Consider the following 17,735-nt stretch of genomic DNA (forward strand, 5'->3'; position numbering starts at 1 on the left):
GCTGCAGAAAATAACACCATTAGACTAACTTGGAAGATCTACCTACGCGAATCCTATCTCAACAGAACAAATGTATCGCCTTTGCAAGCTCGAATATGTGTATATAGTCGTATCCTCTCATTATACGCAGAACCAAAAAGAATATAAAATCACAGGAGCCAACAAAAAGAAATAAAGCTGCCGGATCGCGCCAATTCGCTGAACCTTAAAAGAAAGAAAAGCACGGGATCCAAAAATTCCGAAAGCCAAAAGAAAGGACAACAAGCAATGGAAAATGATACGATAAAAGAAAAACAGTTCCTAGATGCCCAATCCCACAGCCCGCTGTGTGTAGCGAGTCTTCACAGAGTCGAGGCTGTCCGTGACACCTTGCCAGATTCCGGGCACATAATTCTGAATCCAAGCACAAGTATCTAGGAGCAGAAGAGGAATCTAGAAGAAAATTACTAAAGACAGTTTTTGACTTTGAGGAGCAAGAGTGTGAGCTAACTTCCCAAGTAAAGTAGAGTTTCCGATCGCTGCCTAGCCCCTTCATTTAGCGGGCCTGGTGCTCTCGGAGATGCTTCTGTTGTTCCTGCGAAATGACCTTGCATCCAATATTAACACTGTAAACAAGAGATACATAGTCATAGGCTTTATATAAAGGTCTCTGAGATAGCTACTAGAGGAATGGGAATCTCCGGCGGGTTTACCTTCTGGCTTGTGACTTGAACTATAGCGCAGTGAAGTATAGCACTTTAATGACGAGATAGTCGTGCCCTAAAGATGTTGTTCTATATAGGATATATGCCAATCTAGTTAACTCGTGGAGGATTTAGTGATCAAGACAACTAGATCGAAACAAAACGTCTTGTCAGGGGGATAATTATATGTATTTATAGCAGATAAAAAGAGATAAAAGTCTTGAAAGAATTGAAACAAAATGAAATATTGACAGATCTAGTATCTACAGCCTGAAATAATGCACACGCTCGTATCTAAAGCTTCGCTCGGAAAACACGCCGTAATGAATCCAGACCCGAAGGTCCATCGTAAATTTGCTGCTCAGCCATGCGGGTGTTGATCTAAAGAAGTCATTATTTGATCAGTGAATGAAGAATGCAGTGTACCTACATGTTGCGGGCCCAATTTATCAACAGTCTCCACACCCAGCAGCCGCATAGCAGTTTTGGTCTCGTCGGCGAGAACTGTTCAGAAAGGTTAGCGACGTTGAAATATGGGATCCAACTTGAAACATACTCTGCAATGTCCTGCGTACACCATCCACACCACCCGCAGCCAAACCCCAAAGAGCACCTCGGCCAATGCCTACAGCCTTGGCACCCAGACAGAGAGCCTTGACGACATCTGTGCCACGTTTAATACCGCCATCCACGTAAACCTCGAGCTTGTCAAAGACTTCAGGGCAGTATTTGCGGATCTCCAGCAGAGTGTACACCGCTGGCGGCGCTGTGTCTGAAGCGCGGCCACCATGGTTGGACAGAATGATGCCCTTGACTTGTGGTGTGTGTAGGGATGCAAGATATGCATCTTCGTGAGTTTGCAGGCCCTTCAAAACAATAGGGAGATCAGTGTGCTTGGCCAGCCAGGGTAGAGTTTCCTGCCATGTCAAGGAAGGATCCGTGCCGGCGAAGAGCTGCTGACCAACTCCACCCGAGGCACCGGAAACATCAGGTGTGTCGTCTGAGGTACGCTCCGCGGCTTTCACGCCGCTGGTTACAGCTGTCGAAGCCCCGGCCAAACTGTTGCGCTCGTCGTCTTCACGCTTGCCAGGAACAGGCGCGTCAAGAGTGAGAACAATGAACTTGATATTCTTGAGCTTGTTTATACGAGCAAGCATGGTCTCGCTCTTCTTCCGATCGACTTGAACATAGATCTGCCAGCCAAAGACCTGATCAGGAGCAGCATCCTTGACAATCTGTTCCGGGGTCATAGAGGCATTGTTCGAGATGATCTGCATTGCACCGAAGCTACGGCACGCTTCGGCAATGCCAGCCTCACCGGAAGGATGTCCGAGACGGGCCATGGCAGCCGGGGAGACATATATAGGCATACCCAACTTGTAATCCAGAATAGATGTATCCAGATCACATTTTGTGCAATCGACAAACACTCTCGGTCGCAGAAGAATGGATTTGTACACCTCGTTATTGAAGCGCTTGGAGAACATGTCGTCGGAAGCCGAATAATAGTACGCCCAAGCTTTCTTGCTCACTTGCTTGCTAGCTACCTCCTCGATCTCGTCCAAGTTGAGGAGAGTCTCCACGGGAGGCGGGCCCTGCGCTGGCTCTTGGGGCTCTGCCAGGCCCTCTACCTTTGGTAATGTGCTCGCATCCACGGTTCCCAGACAGCATTCGGGCTTAAGTTCGGTCTCAAGGGTACCCGGAGGGTGAATAGGGTCATATTCCTCCGTGGCATCCTTGCCCGAAAGCTTCAAAATAATCTTTGCACCGCCGGGGTGTTCGGACAGAAAGTCCGTCACCTAACACACGTCACTGTCAATTTCCACTGCGCTTGACATTTGGGAATAGAGAATCTCACATCGTAGACCTTGCCGTATAGAATGACCCAGCAGCTCTCGCTGGTATTATGCTTTGCGACTACAGATAAAAGTCAGTCTCGAGCCAATTGCGAACGCAGCAGGGATTGGACGTGCGGAGAACATACCTTCTGCCGCGTCGAATACCTTGGCCATTTTGGAACAGCACCGCGGTTAAAATAGCGTATGGGAATCAATCGCGCAGCGCAGAGAGGGGAGTTGAAGGAAGAATTGAAGACCTCGGGGGGTTAAGTGCACTGTTCGGAGAAATCGCCGTTATGTCGAAGTGTGGGGAAGACGGCGGTTGAATGCTGCGTTGGGCAAGTTCGATAGCCGACCGTCTGGAGTAACAGCAACAACAGCATGTCATTGGTGGGGAAATTGGCCGGCGGTTTTGCACGAGTCAGATTCCAGATAAATACAATTGCTCTACAAGCTGGACAGGAGATTTCGGAAATCATTCTCCAAAGCCCAGACTCTCCAAATGACGAGGATCACAAAAAGCCGAAAGCAGTCAACGCACACGTTGCATCCACGTGAGGGCCGGTCACGCGCCCGGAGCCGAATGTCCGCATCGTCAACTCGAACTCCAACTTCAACTTTGACTTTTCTCGACTGAGATCTCCTTGCTGGACATAGTCACGATGTTTGAGGTATGCTACTCGCTAATGTGCTTTCTGTGCCCTTACTCCTGCTTCTGCTTCTCTCCGTCATGACCCTTCACTAATCTATCCAGCGACGGGCGGCTGATCGCTATCGTCTGCGAATGCACCGAGCCCGCTCGGCAGTGCTGACTTCGGACGAAATAGTTGAAGTTCGCGCCGCCCAGCGAACCTTCGAAGGTGCCTACGTCCGCACTGCCCTCTCTCAGTTCTCCTTCGCCCTCGTCGTCCTGAAGATCTTCACCGCCGAGTTCTACAGTATCGGAGCCCTGTTTGCCATCTATGGCACCGGTGTCCTCATGATTGGTCTGTTCCGCCGCTCGCAGGGAAACCGACAGTTCTTCTCAGAGCTAGGAGAGGATGGTATCCATCGCCACAAATTCCGGACTAGTGGGAATGCCGTGTTGGTCCTAACTGTGCTAAGTATCGCGGCATACGCGTGCTTGATCGGCCTGACTCTGAACCTGGGGCCTTAATAAGCGGTTATACGACTATCCATTTTGTATTGAATATTCTGTACAGCCATCTCTCCCGGGCAATGTGTGCGACCCCCCTGCGTTACCGCCAAGCGCCCAGGATTCTGTGCCACGCCACTGGATTGACTATCGCCCTGGCGGCGGACGGCATCGGAGAATCCCACCGTGAGCCTGCGGAGGCCTGCGGTTGGTCGGTGTCCGGGCTGCTGTGCTGAGGGCCGAGACCCGCCAAGGATGCCGAGTATGTCCCGCGGAAAGGGAGGACTGGCCCGAGCGGTGATGCCTTTGTTGCACAAGGCGTCCCGAGAATCCATTCTCCCTCTGCCGCACGCGTCCGGATTCGAATCGGTTGATGGGCCAAGTATCTTGGACATCCCAGCGGACGTGGTATCTGGGCTTCTGGAGGCCGATTGTAGTGGAACTGTATTCGGGGGATAAGCTGGCATCACAGAACTTTGGGATTTGCACAGGGATGAAGCTGTGATTGATCCACCCTGCCGATTCAGCCTAGGATATGTGTTGAGCCAAGCATTCTGGGCTGGAGATAAAGGCAGCGTGCATTAATAGATTTGCCAGACCTTCCTTGCACCTCCCAGCCAGACGTGTATATAGAGCTCCTCAATCCAATTACTATTTTTTTCCAAGATTCACTTGCATACGATCGTTCGCATTGACATCATATGGCGTTGCCAACGCCCACCTAGTGATCCACCAAGTGGACTCGACAATCAAAAAAGAGCTGTGACTTCATCCATTAGGGGCTGTTCCTGATACGATCTCTATTTTATCTTCTCTTTCACTTGGGTAGTTAGCTACCTGCCTATCAAATAAGCACGTTCCTCTTATTCAGGTACCTTGGATTCACCTCAACGCGCCGGCCTGTCTGACCGCGACGGAGGCCCCTAATCTCGTCAGATCGTCGCGCACAACAAAAAGTACCCCGCGAGGCTCCAATCCCGAGACTCCCGGTTTCACGAAACTCCTTCGCGCTGTCTCGACACTGGAAAGCGTTGAGCCACCACGGTGTTCGCAGTGACGTTGTTTCGGAGTTGAGTCATCCGTCCCGCTCGTTTTTCACAAGTGGCTCCTCCCACTTTTGAACCCTCGAGAATCCCGTCGGCCAGCTCATCCAAAACCCTCGAGGGGCTTTAAATCAACCTAAACACATACTATCGCAGACCGCTACGTCCTTCCTGTTGGGGATGGCGCAGCATTCCAGTATCGCGCGGTCGGCGATGACGTCGAGTTCGCCCGATCATGCAGCTCTGGGCGATCAGAAAAATATGAACCGGGCCAACGGCTTCAGGTCGAACGAAACTAGCCCCGGCCCGGCCAGAGATGGAACTCTGATGCCTCCTCCGAAAACCGTGGTCAGCCGAGCGCTAGGAAATGACTTGCATTCCGATGCCCACAAAACATCGCAGGCGCCCAAGGGCGGAGTCGGAACCGCCCTGACTGACACTCCGATTTCTACCGCACCCCCGTCTCCACAGATGTGAGTCCCTGCTTCTGAGTCGTCCGTTACCCTGTGCCTGGAACCTTGTCAAGATGTCCATTTCTCCCGAACCTATGAGCATGGGATATGCTCCGGATCATGCCTGTCGCGCTCGCTGCTGGCGGACGGGGCGTGATCTACACGGCGCATCCCGGACCCTCCTGCTTCTCCATATCTGGTTGAGCCGCGTTGCCCGTCGCGTGATTGCTCCTCTTTTACGTTTCTGTTTTTTTTTTCTGGTATTTCTAATAGGCTTGTGGATCGTGTCTAACCTTGTTGGTTCTGCAGAACTGGTTCATCCGGAACCCCTAGCCGAATTCGGGCAACCACTCTTGATATTCCCGGCCTGACCAAGTCCAAGGTTTCTCCGGATGGCCGTATTGCTCAACGTGATGTCGGCGCGAAGCTGGTCATCGTTATGGTCGGTCTTCCCGCCCGAGGCAAAAGTTACATCACCAAGAAGTTGGCCCGCTACTTGAATTGGCTTCAGCATGACACTGAAATCTTCAACGTCGGTGAACGTCGTCGTGTGGCAGCGGGCAGGTCCCCTTCCCCGGCCAAATTCGATCTTGGCCAGGACAAGAGCCCAAAAAATGTCCACAAGGACCTCGTTGACTCGGTGCGCCGACTGAGTGTCAGCGTCGGAAATACTATGAACCAGAAAGATTCCTCGCCGCCAGAGGAGACCGACGACGTACCTCTCCCGCCTCCTGTTGTTCCTGCCAAGATCCTCGTGAATAGCCAGGATCCTGAGAAGCAAATCTCCCAAAATGGAAGCACCGTGGTGCCATCCGTCGACGCAGGTCCGGGTCAGTCCCAAAACAAAGAAGATGTCAAGGAAGCTTCTCCGGAACCCATGGAACAGACCGCGAATTTCTTCGATCCTCAAAATCAGCGTGCTGTCAAGCTTCGAGAGCAGGTGGCGCTGGACACCCTCGACGAGCTGCTGGAGTACATCCTGGAGCGAGGCGGCAGCGTTGGTATTCTCGACGCCACCAACAGCACCATGGAACGTCGCAAGGCGATCGTGGATCACATCCGCAAGCGTGCCGGCACCGAGCTGGGTATTCTTTTCCTGGAAAGCAGCTGTGTGGATCAGGACTTGCTGGAGGCGAACATGCGTCTGAAACTTTCCGGTCCTGACTACAAGGGCCAGGACCCGGAGATCGCCCTTGCGGACTTCAAGAAGCGCGTGGCTCTATACGAGAACTCGTATGTGCCCTTGGGCGAATATGAAGAGAAGCAGAACATGGCCTACATTCAAATGATTGATGTCGGTCGCAAGATGGTTTCTCATCAGACACACGGTTTCCTCTCTTCGCAGGTTGTCTACTACCTACTCAACTTCAACCTGTCGCCCCGACAGATCTGGATCACGCGGCATGGCGAAAGCCAAGATGACCAGGCTGGCCGCATCGGCGGAGATTCGGATCTGAGTGAGAACGGCAAGCGATATGCCAAGGCGCTGACTCGCTTTATCGATCACCAGCGACAGCAGTGGGAGATTAACCAACGCCAGAAGGACCTGTTGCGCAACTTCCCGCCCCGGCCTGGTGACAGCACCCCACCCAACCCGTCGTACATCCCTCGTGACCGACCGCGCAACTTCTGCGTGTGGTCTTCGATGATGCAACGGTCTATTCAGACCGTCGAGAACTTCAACGAGGATGAGTACGATATCAAGCAGATGCGCATGCTTGATGAGCTCCACTCTGGAATGATGGAGGGTATGACCTACAAGGAGATCCAGGAGCAGTACCCCGAGGAGTACGCCCACCGAAAGAAGAACAAGCTGTTCTACCGGTACCCTGGTCCCGGCGGCGAAGGTTATTTGGACATCATCAACCGTCTCCGTGCTGTCATCGTCGAGGTCGAGCGAACCACCGATCACGTTCTCTTGGTAAGTCACCGCTCTACTGCTCGAGTTCTGCTCGCCTACTTCCGTGGTCTGAAGCGCGACGAGGTCGCTCAACTCGATGTCCCTATGGGAATGCTATACATGCTGGAGCCCAAGCCTTATGGAGTCGAGTTTAAGGCCTACCGCTACAATCCGGAAACCGACTGGTTCGACTACCTTCCCCACTACGAGTTGCACCAGGTGGGTGCAGCCAACACCAGCAACTGAGGTCGTCAGCTCCCTTTTTCAGGAGATCTGATTCGCTTTTATGACTTGCTATGAACCATGACGACTTTTTTTCGCAATATCAGAATGACTGCGGCTCCTCATCGTGAATATCCATTGCTGCACATGATTATCTCTTCATTTCATATTTTCATTCTCTCGGGTGTTCCTGGGGCCCTGTAAAATCTTGCCCCAGCCCGCATGCTGTGTATTATCATGATGACCCTCTTGCCAATGCTCTGAATTTTTTATTTTTTATCCTTTTTTTTTTCTGTTTTCATTTCTTGCTTTTCTCGTGGCTGGCAATCCGGCTCGATGCATGAGCGGAGTTTGCTCCATTTTCTGTATTTTTCTCGCCTCATGATACACGCTGTCTCGTATGAGGTTGGCGTTTGGAAGCGATGGCCCATCAAGACGCTACGACATGGGATAGCTTCATCCGACGAATTCCAGATACCGATACACATGAGCATTGATAGACGTGACGTGGGACTGTTGCTTTTTTTTTTTGCTGGCGGTTCTTGCCAATACTGTGGACGTTGAAGAGATAGCAATACACAATATCATCCATCATTGCTGGTCATTTTCACTGTAGAAATAGGATATAGAATTAGGGGAATCAAATCGCAATAGAACATAACCATCACATCGAACCTATCATCTTCTATCCTCTACTCATCCTCCTTGACCTTCTCGAAAACCTCCAAGAAAGTCTCCGGCTCATCCGCACCCTCCACCGAATACTTTCCCTGCACCAAGAAAAACGGCACTCCAGTAACCAATCTCCTCGACGCCGCCTTCGCCTCGGAATCAACCTGCGCACCGCCATCCTCAGAGTCAAGCAACTTCATCACAGCCTCCCGATCCAAACCCGCCTTGACGCCAGCCTCCAGCAAAACCCGAGGATCGGTAATGTTCTTCTCTTCCTCAAAATAAGCCGCAAACAACTTCTCCACAACCCGAGTCTGCAGTCCCCCAATGCCCGACGAAGTAGGGTGCTTCGCTTCCTCTTCACCAGCATACCACAAAAGTCGGTGCGAGTCTCGCGTCAATCCCGTATTCCCTCCGAACTTGAAGTTTATCCCCTCGCCCTCGCCCACGGCGGACAAGCGCTTGAACATGGCTGTGGCACGCTCAGCGCCGAATTTCAAGCTGTACCATTCCTGCTTGTTCGCGCCGGGGAATTGCGGCGCGGCGGGATTCAGGTAGAAGGCTTTCCAGGTTAACTTGAAGGTGTCATTTGGGTAGCTGTTCTGGTGCGCAGTTATCGCGCGCGTGAGTCGGCGGTAGCCGACGAAGCACCACTGGGTTTGTTAGCTAATGAGCTCTGATTTAGATATAGGTTACCTACGGGGCACACGGTGTCGGAGATGATTTGGATATTGAAGTTGGTCATTGTGGTGGTTGGTGAGGGGAAGTCGAGGTCCGAGGTGTACTTTTTGTACTTTTTATACGAAGATCCGGTAAATCGCGGGATATTTAATTTGTCAGCGGGTTGGATCCACTGGTTCCGTCTTGGTTGTTTTTGAGTTGATTTGTGACAGGTATAAATAGGCAAGATTGAAAAGGTTCCGATCTTAAAGAATTGCATTGGTCATTACGTTGGACCCATAGTGGTTGATATTCCGCAGGGTCAATGCTTTTCACGGCACCCACGCTACTGGCCGGAGCCTTCCTTCCACAGTCTTCGCAGACAAGGGATCCATACCCAGTCTTCGTGGAATATTGAGGGAAGAATTCTCGAAACTCCACTTTCCTGCATATATTCCCCTTATCGCAGAATATCCGCTGGTAACGCAAGAGCGGGCCAAATGGATCCCTCGCCATTCTGCACCAGCTGAAGATGCATCGACTGGGGTCATAAGCGTGTTCCAGTACTTGTCACCATGCAGGCCAGATCACAACAATAGCGCTTTCTCAACGAATGAATGCGGACAATTTACCTCCACACAAGCATGGCCAAATTATAAAAGCAAACGCTGATCATGCTTTCCTCTTGCCTTGGGTCTGCAACTCCCATAAACTTCTCTCTTGCCAGACACGACAATGAAAACGTCTCGAAGTAAGCTACCGCGCACAGGGTTAGCTGCCCTCCTAGTAAACCTCGAAATCCCTGGCGAAATCCAACTCCCAAATGGCTCCATCGTCACCGTCGGTGCCGGCGAGCCCAAATATCGCGTGATTTTCCGCTCCAAACGTGCCCTCCGCACCCCGATGACAGAGCTGGGTGTCGGTCGTGCCTATGTATCAGGCGATATTCAAATCGAAGGAGATTTTGGCGCATTATTCGACGCGCGACAGAAACTACAGGAAAAAGTACCGCTCCGGCAGAAGCTACAGTTCCTATACGACTACTTCCGGACTGCGACAACCATGAACGCCGAAACCGTTGGAAAGCACTATGGTCGCGGCGACGAGCTGTATTTGAAATTCATCGATAAACGGTTCAGGTTCTATTCCCAAGGGCTGTTCAAACATCCGGACGAGAGTATCGAACGGGCTTCGGAGCATAAACTCGAGACTATGTTCAAAAGCCTCGACCTCAAGCCTGGAGCGAGGTTGCTAGACCTTGGTGGTGGATGGGGCGGCGTGACGCAGTATTGTGGTGCGAGAGGTGTGCACGTCACGACGCTGACTCTCACGGCTGACTCGGCGCGCTTTATTCAGCGCCTCATCTCTGATAATAACCTGCCGGGTCAGGTTTTCGTGCAGGATTTTCTCGATCATAAACCCGACGAGCCCTATGATCACATTGTCACCTTTGGCGTCATCGAACACCTGCCTGACTACCGTAGATTCGCTAGTCGTGTCTATGATGTGCTGAAGCCTGGCGGCCGAGTGTATCTCGATGGTTCGGCGGCCGTCACCAAGTTTGCGGTCAGTTCTTGGACTCGAGACTATGTTTGGGGTGGTACGCATACTTTCATGACCGTTCAAGATGTTATGGCGGAGTTTCTTTATCATGGCTTTGAGGTTGTGGAGGTGGTTAGGGAAACGAGGGACTATGAGTTGACTATGCTGGAATGGGCGAAGAGGTTTGATTTGGTTAAGGATGAGATCATTGCAGGCTGGGGAGAGGAAACGTATCGTGTGTTTCGCGTGTTCTTGTGGGGCGGTACTCATGCTTTCAGGACCAATTCCCTGCAGGCGTATCATATTGTCGCTGAGAAGACGGGTTCGTCGGGTCCGCGGCCGTCTACTTATCGGCGTGTTGTCCAGTTCTTAGGGAATCTTCGCTGATTGGCTTTTCCATTCAATTGCAATTGTATACTCTTGTGGGTGGGATTTTACAGAGCCAATGAAACCCAGAATATCACGCGCCTACCCACAGATGTTGTCTCACAGCTCTATCCTAAAGCTCCCAGACCTCCGATGTCAAATCCACTGGAGACCTCCGCTGTCCAAGGCATCTAACGCACCCAGCTTATCCACACATTGACATTTCCGACAATGGCTCCAAGCCGGCAGCACCATCTCGAGGACTGAACCTGACGGCTGTGGAACTTTGTGGTTCGATCATCAATACCGTCCACTTCGTCCCTGTGGTCTTAGACATGTATCATATCACTGGGTCCTACCGTATAGCCATCTCGTCAGCATAGGGCGAGAGAGGGATGCGCGTTGAGTTCGTGGCTAATGCCTCAAATGGGCATCATGGCCGAGGCTCTAATGGCAAACCGAGGTGATAAATTTTGATGGAGTGATACTTCATCTATGAGCTACTTTTCTGGGGGCAAATGGGAACCCCGGGGTTGAGCTGCGAGGGCCTGGATTTGGCATGCGCCCCGTGCGCGAACCCCGTTCAAGTTAGACTTTTTTCGTGCACGGCCTGTCCATGATGTCCGGCCAATGGGAATACAGGGCATTCAAACTAGCTGCAAAATCAAACTCTCGAGGCCTTGGCAGCTTATGCCCAATCTTATTTCAGGTTCACCTTTTTCTTTTAAGTTGGGGTAGTTTCCCCCCTTTTTTTGGGGGCGTCTACGACCTTTCCTCTTTTTTGTTGAATCTGCAGCCACAGTCATTTCCTGAAACTTGCTATATACTACCCTAATCGATTCTCACTAATTAAATCGCTGAATTCGCTCAATATGCGTGTCCAGTCCCTCGCTCTGCTGGCTGGCGCTGCTCTCGCGGCCGCCGACAGCACCGTCACTATTTTCCTTCCTGGATTTGACGCCCAGTCCCTCGAAGGCAAAATTCTGGGCTCGGTACGGGCTTTTTTTGGTTCACGTTGAATAAAATGAATAATACTAATACGCTGTCTTATAGAAAAGCGCCATGACTACCTATGTGCTGAATTGTCCTACCGGAGAGGACCCCAATGACTGCGGTCTCCCCGGTAATGGATACACCGTCACCGCGGGATCCTCTTCTGTAATTTACGGCTTCGGCTACGATAACCAGTAAGTGTGCTCTCGAATCCCTACTTTACATCATTAACACTTCTCTACAGGACCATCTCCCAAACTTGCAACTTCCAGGGTACCACCCACGCAAACTGCGAATGGACCGAGTGGCAGGATGGGGCTACTTCCGTCTCCAGCACGGACTTTGACATGGCATCTATTCCCTACGGTGGATCTATGGCTGTCCACATCACTGCGACCCAGACCGGAGGTGTTGCTGCTTCGACTGGTGCTTCTGCTTCTGCCTCCACGGCTGCCTCTACGACTGCCCCTGCTGGTACTGGTATGTCGACGAGCTCCACTACCATTGCCATTGGTACTGCTTCGGAAACCAAGACCGCTAGTGCTACTGCGAGCCACACGAAGTCCTCCAATGCTGCGATGCCCAAAATAACTGGCAACGCACGTTTGTTTGCTGGTGGAGCTGCTGCTGCCCTGGTCCTGGCTGTTGTCTAATTGATGTGTCTGGAATGTAGAGTTATGTCATATTACTTCGGTGTTGTACGTTCAGCGAATGTTTTTGTTGACGGGGTTTTATTTGCTCTCTATTCTGTCTCTTTTCCTTGGGCTATGAAGCCTTTTCAACCCGGGTGATTTCATTTATATCAAGGCAGTCATCAAAAGTTGACGGGGAACATGGCAGCGACCATCTCGTACACCAATCCCCGAATGTAGAATTGTTCCATCGTAGTGTAGTCCCGATTGTCAGTGATGGAGAGTGTGTATGTGTACATGGGGACAAGAAGGCCTTCCCTCGAATTATAGAATTTCTCAAGCTTTCGGGACGACATCGTCGCAGAACTTCCGTTGGGTAAACCGTGGAGAGGTAGGTTTTCCGACGGCGAGGATCTGGAAACAATTTGAAAGCAGATACTAAACATGAAATGGTTATCTCTAACGGAAGCGTCTTAGGATTTTGGAAAAAAGGAAAGAAATAGAATAGAAATAGAAGTAGAATAGCAACTCCTTAAATACTATTGATGCAAACTATTCATAATACATACACCATGGCTCCACAAATGCAAAGAAACGGAAGCCGCAACAACTATGTCGCGACCGGACGCCTTCTTACAGTGGCAACCATAGACAAAGGGTGATACCAAGACCTCCGTGAGGGAACCTGCCCATGATATCCGTTTTACAGAACTTGCTGGCCGTTAATTGACTGCCACGAGGCGGCGTTCAACACAGTGGAGTTGGAGTGGACGGGGGCTCCGGGTTGGTGGGCTCCAGGCTGGTTGCCCCGAAACTGCTCGAGCATGGTGCTGTACTGTTCAGCATGTTAGTGGATATAGTCATTGAAAACGTGGGGAAGGACGAACCTTAAAGGCAAAGTTGAGGACCAGAGCAACAGCCAGGCCAATGCACACGACGAGAGGACCAACCATGTTGTCCAAGTCCTTTCCGCTGCGCTGGCGGATAAGGCGAGCGCGCTTCTCGTACATGTACCAGCCCCAGGCGGCAGAGAAAAGAGCGAAGAATGTGTAGATGACGGCGAGCGCCTGGGCCACACGGTTGTGCTTGCCGGCAGCGTTGTAAAGACCCAGAGAAAGACTCGAGAGTAGGATACTGATGTGTAACCACTTGATGAATGTACGCTGGTTGGCGAGCCAGACCTTGCTCTCCACGCGCACAGGGCCGGTATCCTTGATCCAGATTCCCGGGTGCCGCACACCGGGTGGCAGGGAGACGGTCTCCTGGTCCATCCATTTCGGCTTGATACCCACAGATTGCAGCATAGAGGTGATGCGAGACGATGCCGGTTCCGGGGTCTCGGTATCTTCCGCGGGTCCGGCTGGAGGTTCCATGTCGCGGCGCTGCGGCTCAAAAGACAGGATACGAGGGTTTGCGTGCACTTCGCTGACAGCAGACGGTCTGCGAATGTTGCCACGAGCAAAATCTCCTTGGAAGACATTCCATCTGCTGAGAGGGGAACCGATCAAGGGATGCGTGTTTGGGCTGCCCGTGCCACCCAGGAAGCTGCCAACAGCAATATCCTCCTCTGCACGCTTCGCCAATCGCTCTTGCTCCTCGTGGAAGGCAGTTTCAGGGTCCCGGCGAATGTCATTCTCCAGCTCGCCGAGCCAGAAGGGGAAACTGTTGACATAATCCTCGAACAGCTGGGCGACACCGTGCACGAATTTGGAGAAGCGCGGTGCCTCCTTGACCAAGTGGGAGGCCATGAGTTCATTCACCCACTCGGCATCATGGGCCTTGCCGCGCAGCTTAATCTCCAGCAGAGCATGTGGGAAGCGAGAGATCTCGCCGGTGCGGATGTCGTTGTAGGGATATGTCATGGCGGCATTGTCCAGGTCGGTGCGGTGCCACTCGGAGGGGTCGCGGCAGGGACGCTCACTGTCAAGGGTATCCTCACGAATAAGAGCAAGGTTGGTATCAAGAGAAATGCGAATGCGATCATCGCCTGGGATCTGGAAAGCGGTGCGGGTGTAGTTGGCGCGGAGCATAGGCTGCAGGTCATTCTCCTTGATGAAGGACTGGAGCTCCTCCACATCTTTCTTGAGGTTCTCGGCCTCGGCCGATTCACCGTTGTTCCTGTCTTCCATGCGATGAACCTTCTTGTCCAGATGGTATTCGCCATCCAGGAACTCCTTAACGTGCTTCTCCTTCAGCTGCACCTTGACCACGTGACTGCTGTCGTCCTCGCCGATGATCTTCTTCTCCAGGAAAATAGGCGGCTTGTCCTGCAGCTGCCCGGTCCAGCGCAACCTAAGGGATCCAGCTTCGGTGGCACGGTCAACCTTTTGGTTGTACAGTTCGAAACGAGGGTTGTCGAAGTAAAGGGAGGTGATGGTGGGGTCCTCAGTCATGGTATCCATGTTCTTAGACGTGGTGGGGTTGTAGATGAGCACAGGGAGGCGACGGAGAATAAAAGTCTTGACCTCCAGTACATTGTCCGAGTGGACCCAGAACTTGTAAGAGGAGTAGACGTCACGTCCATGGAGGCGGTCGGATTCCTTGGACTGCGCGACATTCTGGCTCAGAGCTTCGCGCACAAAGGCGTACATCACCGACAAGCGGTGGACCAGAGGCGAATAGTCCTCCGAGTTGAATGGCAATTGGGACAGGCGGACCTGCAGCAACGGCTTCACCTTGTACCGGGCGCCGCGCTTACGGTCATGCTTCTTGGCGGCCTTCAAGAAACCGGTAAAGTTGATGCGGCTGTACTTTTCCAGCTCACTGACTTCCTTCGTAATACTGTCGAGCTCCTGCAGGACCTCGGAGGCAATGGTGCGTCTCTCCTGGCCCTCCGGGGCCTGGCCTTCCTGCTCGGCGGTCGGGGCCAACGGGCGCAGCTTGGCTTCACAGGCGGAAGTGCGCTCCCGGAGTTGCTGGGAGGTCTGGGCCTGGAAGGAATTGACCTTATCCAGCTGCACATTCAGCAATTCCTGGACAAAGGCCTCCTCATCCTGCTCGGTCCATGGACTGTCGTCGGAGTCACTGGCGTCCTCGCCGTTGAAATCATCCTCTCGCAGAAGGGTCTTGAGCTTGCCGTAGTCGATGTACTTGCCCTTCCAGGGAGCGTACACGGCGTGCCGAAGCGTCTTCCCGAAACGCATAGTGGGTCAGCCCGCGGGGTTGGGCCAGATGGAAAGGCTGTGTAGCGGAGATGTAGCTACAGACGTACAGGTGAGGTGAAGACAGAGGAAAGAGCAAAGGTCCAAGTCCAAAGTCACAAACCCGTAGCACCGTGTAACCAAGAAGGAAAAAAAAAGAGAACGGACTAGAGTTCCGCTACTTCAACGAGGCGTCGTCTGCGCGTTGGGATCCCGAGCACGTGCGCCCGTCCTGAGCTTAAGCTGCGTTTAAAATTTCGTTTGCAGCCAATCAGCCGCGGTGGGCATCCCGTGGTCGACAGCTGTCAGCATCAACGTTGTTCCGTGGTTCCGTAGTTCTCGCTGGTCCGTGCGGGTTCTCGGCAGACGCCAGGGATTCCCCGTACCGACTATACTTGGTATACACCCGTCAACTAGTTAAGATGGACCCTCCCACGTCGGGACTGTCTCACCATCTGCACGATGTCCTGTCAAATCTCCATCGTCGTCCTTTCCCTCATGTTCCCAACCCTCCCGCATGCAAAAAACGAGCCTCCGTTGCCTTGATCCTCCGCGTTCGCCCGACCTATGAACACTGGCCGACCTCCGATGAGACCCTGGACTCCTCTCTGCCGGTGGAAGACCGCCTGATTGAGTTCTTCGCACAACCCTGGGTCCAACATGGTGAACCCGAGGTCCTGTTCATCAAGCGCGCAAGTCGGGTTGGTGACCGGTGGACTGGCCATGTTGCCCTGCCGGGCGGGAAGCGAGACCCGGAGGATGAGGATGATAAAGCGGCGGCGATCAGAGAAGCATCCGAGGAAATTGGATTTGATCTGACGGCAGAAGACTGTATCAGTGTGGGCAATCTCCCCGAGCGTGTGGTCACCACCAGCTGGGGCGCTCTGCCGTAGGTCAGACTCTCGGGCTGTTCTCTTTCGTGCTAACATATGCCTAGGTTGATGGTCCTTTGTCCATTCGTCTTCCTTACTACTCGATGTGACTCACCGACACTCAAACTACAGCCCACCGAGGTGGCATCAACACATTGGATCCCTCTCCGAGCCCTCCTATCCCCATCCCTCCGTACCGTGGAATATGTGGATATTTCACAGCGATTTGCCCGGCAGGGCGGGTTTTTAAGCCGTCTTTTGATTCGGTCTCTGATGGGCTGGATGCAGTTCTCGGCCGTCCGACTAGTCCCATCGGAGAGCCAGCAGTGTACCTCGGCCCCTGGATCTATCCCCGAAGACCATGATGATAAACCAACATTGGTACAGCGATTTGAATCATGGTGCTTGAGTAGCCAGGCCGGCTCCGGTGATAGGAACCGGCCACTGCTCCTTTGGGGTCTGACGCTTGGTGTTCTGGCCGATTTCTTGGATATGCTTCCTCCTCATACTGCCGTGCAATTGTGGAAGTACCCAACATTTACAATCCCCGACTTGCGCTTCATTTGTGCAATTTTAACGTACCAGTTGCGGAAACGCAATATGCTGCTGTTGAAGATGGGCCCCCGCCCCAATGATACCGCGACGGACGGCGAGACTCCTGCGCGACCCGTCATCCCGATCAAATCCACCCATGAGCCCAACGAAGTTGGCATTGGCGGTCTCGGAGTCGGAACATACTATGGACCCACTGATTTAACATCCGATGGAACCTCGTACGCGGTGGGCATCTTGCTGCGAGGATACTACCAGCGCCTGCGGGTGGCGATCTACGTCTTCCTTGCCTGGCGCATGGCCGTTGGCTCTGCAGCAGCCATCACAGCCTGGCGCATTCTCCGCCGGCGACTTGAATAGAGGGAAATAATTGTACCATAGCCCTAGAAATATCCATGGACATTCCATAAATGGACTAATTGCGGAGATAGAAATGTTACATAAGCAGCCCCCCCCCCCCCCCCCAACACACCCGTCTTGGAGCTCGGAAGTAAACAACGCTCTTTAACTCTCAACTACACGGCCGGACACAGCTGGACACCATGGCTGCCACCCAGAAGCTCTATCCACGTGGTACCGTCAAGCGCATTGTCAAGGCCCACTCCAACAAGAGTGTCAGCAAGAATGCCGACATCCTGGTGAGTCCACCTTTGACCCGGCGCACGCGCCCTGAAGCACATTACTGATAGCGGCTTTTACCTAATACAGATCTTCCTCGATTACATGCTATTCATGCAAGAGTACGATCTCAACCTCCCTTCGAGTCACTTAGCCCCGGGCGCAACCATTGCGGCCTTTCACTGAGCTGAACTGAGCTGGAACGACATGCTAATCGGATACCAGGTTGATGCGCGAGGCATCGATCCGATCGCGAAAGTCGGGTGAGAAGAATATCTCTGCGAATTCTGTTCGCAAGGTCACTGAGGTATGTCTTCGATCTGATCGCGTGTTGATTCTCATGGGACTGTATCTGATATTGATTGTGCTTTAATCTAGAAAACCCTGCGCAAGTTCCAGGGGTGATTAAAGCCGC

General features: G+C 52.5%; 9 protein-coding genes across 9 annotated transcripts; 6 read left to right on the forward strand and 3 right to left on the reverse strand.

Moving 5' to 3' along the window:
• Positions 1-977: 977 nt before the first annotated feature.
• On the reverse strand, positions 978-2,695 carry N7498_002828 (FMN-dependent alpha-hydroxy acid dehydrogenase; the record flags this gene model as incomplete). The annotated part of the gene is made up of 5 exons (XM_058449890.1): positions 978-1,064; positions 1,114-1,187; positions 1,240-2,482; positions 2,542-2,600; positions 2,668-2,695. The coding sequence occupies 5 exons, from the start codon at positions 2,693-2,695 to the stop codon at positions 978-980; spliced, it is 1,491 nt and encodes a 496-aa protein (XP_058312234.1).
• A 488-nt stretch (positions 2,696-3,183) lies between these two features.
• N7498_002829 (uncharacterized protein) lies at positions 3,184-3,677 on the forward strand (the record flags this gene model as incomplete). The annotated part of the gene is made up of 2 exons (XM_058449891.1): positions 3,184-3,192; positions 3,276-3,677. 2 exons carry the CDS (start codon positions 3,184-3,186, stop codon positions 3,675-3,677), a joined length of 411 nt encoding a protein of 136 aa, XP_058312235.1.
• A 1,202-nt stretch (positions 3,678-4,879) lies between these two features.
• N7498_002830 (6-phosphofructo-2-kinase PFK26) lies at positions 4,880-7,297 on the forward strand (the record flags this gene model as incomplete). Its single annotated transcript, XM_058449892.1, has 2 exons — positions 4,880-5,172; positions 5,461-7,297. The coding sequence occupies 2 exons, from the start codon at positions 4,880-4,882 to the stop codon at positions 7,295-7,297; spliced, it is 2,130 nt and encodes a 709-aa protein (XP_058312236.1).
• A 668-nt stretch (positions 7,298-7,965) lies between these two features.
• Positions 7,966-8,690, reverse strand: N7498_002831 (DsbA family oxidoreductase; the record flags this gene model as incomplete). The annotated part of the gene is made up of 2 exons (XM_058449893.1): positions 7,966-8,598; positions 8,646-8,690. 2 exons carry the CDS (start codon positions 8,688-8,690, stop codon positions 7,966-7,968), a joined length of 678 nt encoding a protein of 225 aa, XP_058312237.1.
• Positions 8,691-9,340: 650 nt separating this feature from the next.
• On the forward strand, positions 9,341-10,534 carry N7498_002832 (uncharacterized protein; the record flags this gene model as incomplete). Its single annotated transcript, XM_058449894.1, has 1 exon — positions 9,341-10,534. The coding sequence occupies one exon, from the start codon at positions 9,341-9,343 to the stop codon at positions 10,532-10,534; it is 1,194 nt and encodes a 397-aa protein (XP_058312238.1).
• An 851-nt stretch (positions 10,535-11,385) lies between these two features.
• On the forward strand, positions 11,386-12,159 carry N7498_002833 (uncharacterized protein; the record flags this gene model as incomplete). The annotated part of the gene is made up of 3 exons (XM_058449895.1): positions 11,386-11,505; positions 11,567-11,700; positions 11,751-12,159. 3 exons carry the CDS (start codon positions 11,386-11,388, stop codon positions 12,157-12,159), a joined length of 663 nt encoding a protein of 220 aa, XP_058312239.1.
• A 557-nt stretch (positions 12,160-12,716) lies between these two features.
• Positions 12,717-15,281, reverse strand: N7498_002834 (SPX domain protein; the record flags this gene model as incomplete). Its single annotated transcript, XM_058449896.1, has 2 exons — positions 12,717-12,973; positions 13,026-15,281. The coding sequence occupies 2 exons, from the start codon at positions 15,279-15,281 to the stop codon at positions 12,842-12,844; spliced, it is 2,388 nt and encodes a 795-aa protein (XP_058312240.1). The 3' UTR covers positions 12,717-12,841.
• Positions 15,282-15,700: 419 nt separating this feature from the next.
• Positions 15,701-17,062, forward strand: N7498_002835 (NUDIX hydrolase; the record flags this gene model as incomplete). The annotated part of the gene is made up of 2 exons (XM_058449897.1): positions 15,701-16,167; positions 16,216-17,062. The coding sequence occupies 2 exons, from the start codon at positions 15,701-15,703 to the stop codon at positions 17,060-17,062; spliced, it is 1,314 nt and encodes a 437-aa protein (XP_058312241.1).
• Positions 17,063-17,244: 182 nt separating this feature from the next.
• Positions 17,245-17,725, forward strand: N7498_002836 (uncharacterized protein; the record flags this gene model as incomplete). Its single annotated transcript, XM_058449898.1, has 4 exons — positions 17,245-17,340; positions 17,411-17,442; positions 17,546-17,627; positions 17,699-17,725. The coding sequence occupies 4 exons, from the start codon at positions 17,245-17,247 to the stop codon at positions 17,723-17,725; spliced, it is 237 nt and encodes a 78-aa protein (XP_058312242.1).
• Between the last annotated feature and the right edge of the window lie 10 nt (positions 17,726-17,735).

Source organism: Penicillium cinerascens, assembly GCF_028974065.1.
Source record: "Penicillium cinerascens strain IBT 15544 chromosome Unknown contig_1_segment0_segment0, whole genome shotgun sequence".
Taxonomy (NCBI): domain Eukaryota; kingdom Fungi; phylum Ascomycota; class Eurotiomycetes; order Eurotiales; family Aspergillaceae; genus Penicillium; species Penicillium cinerascens.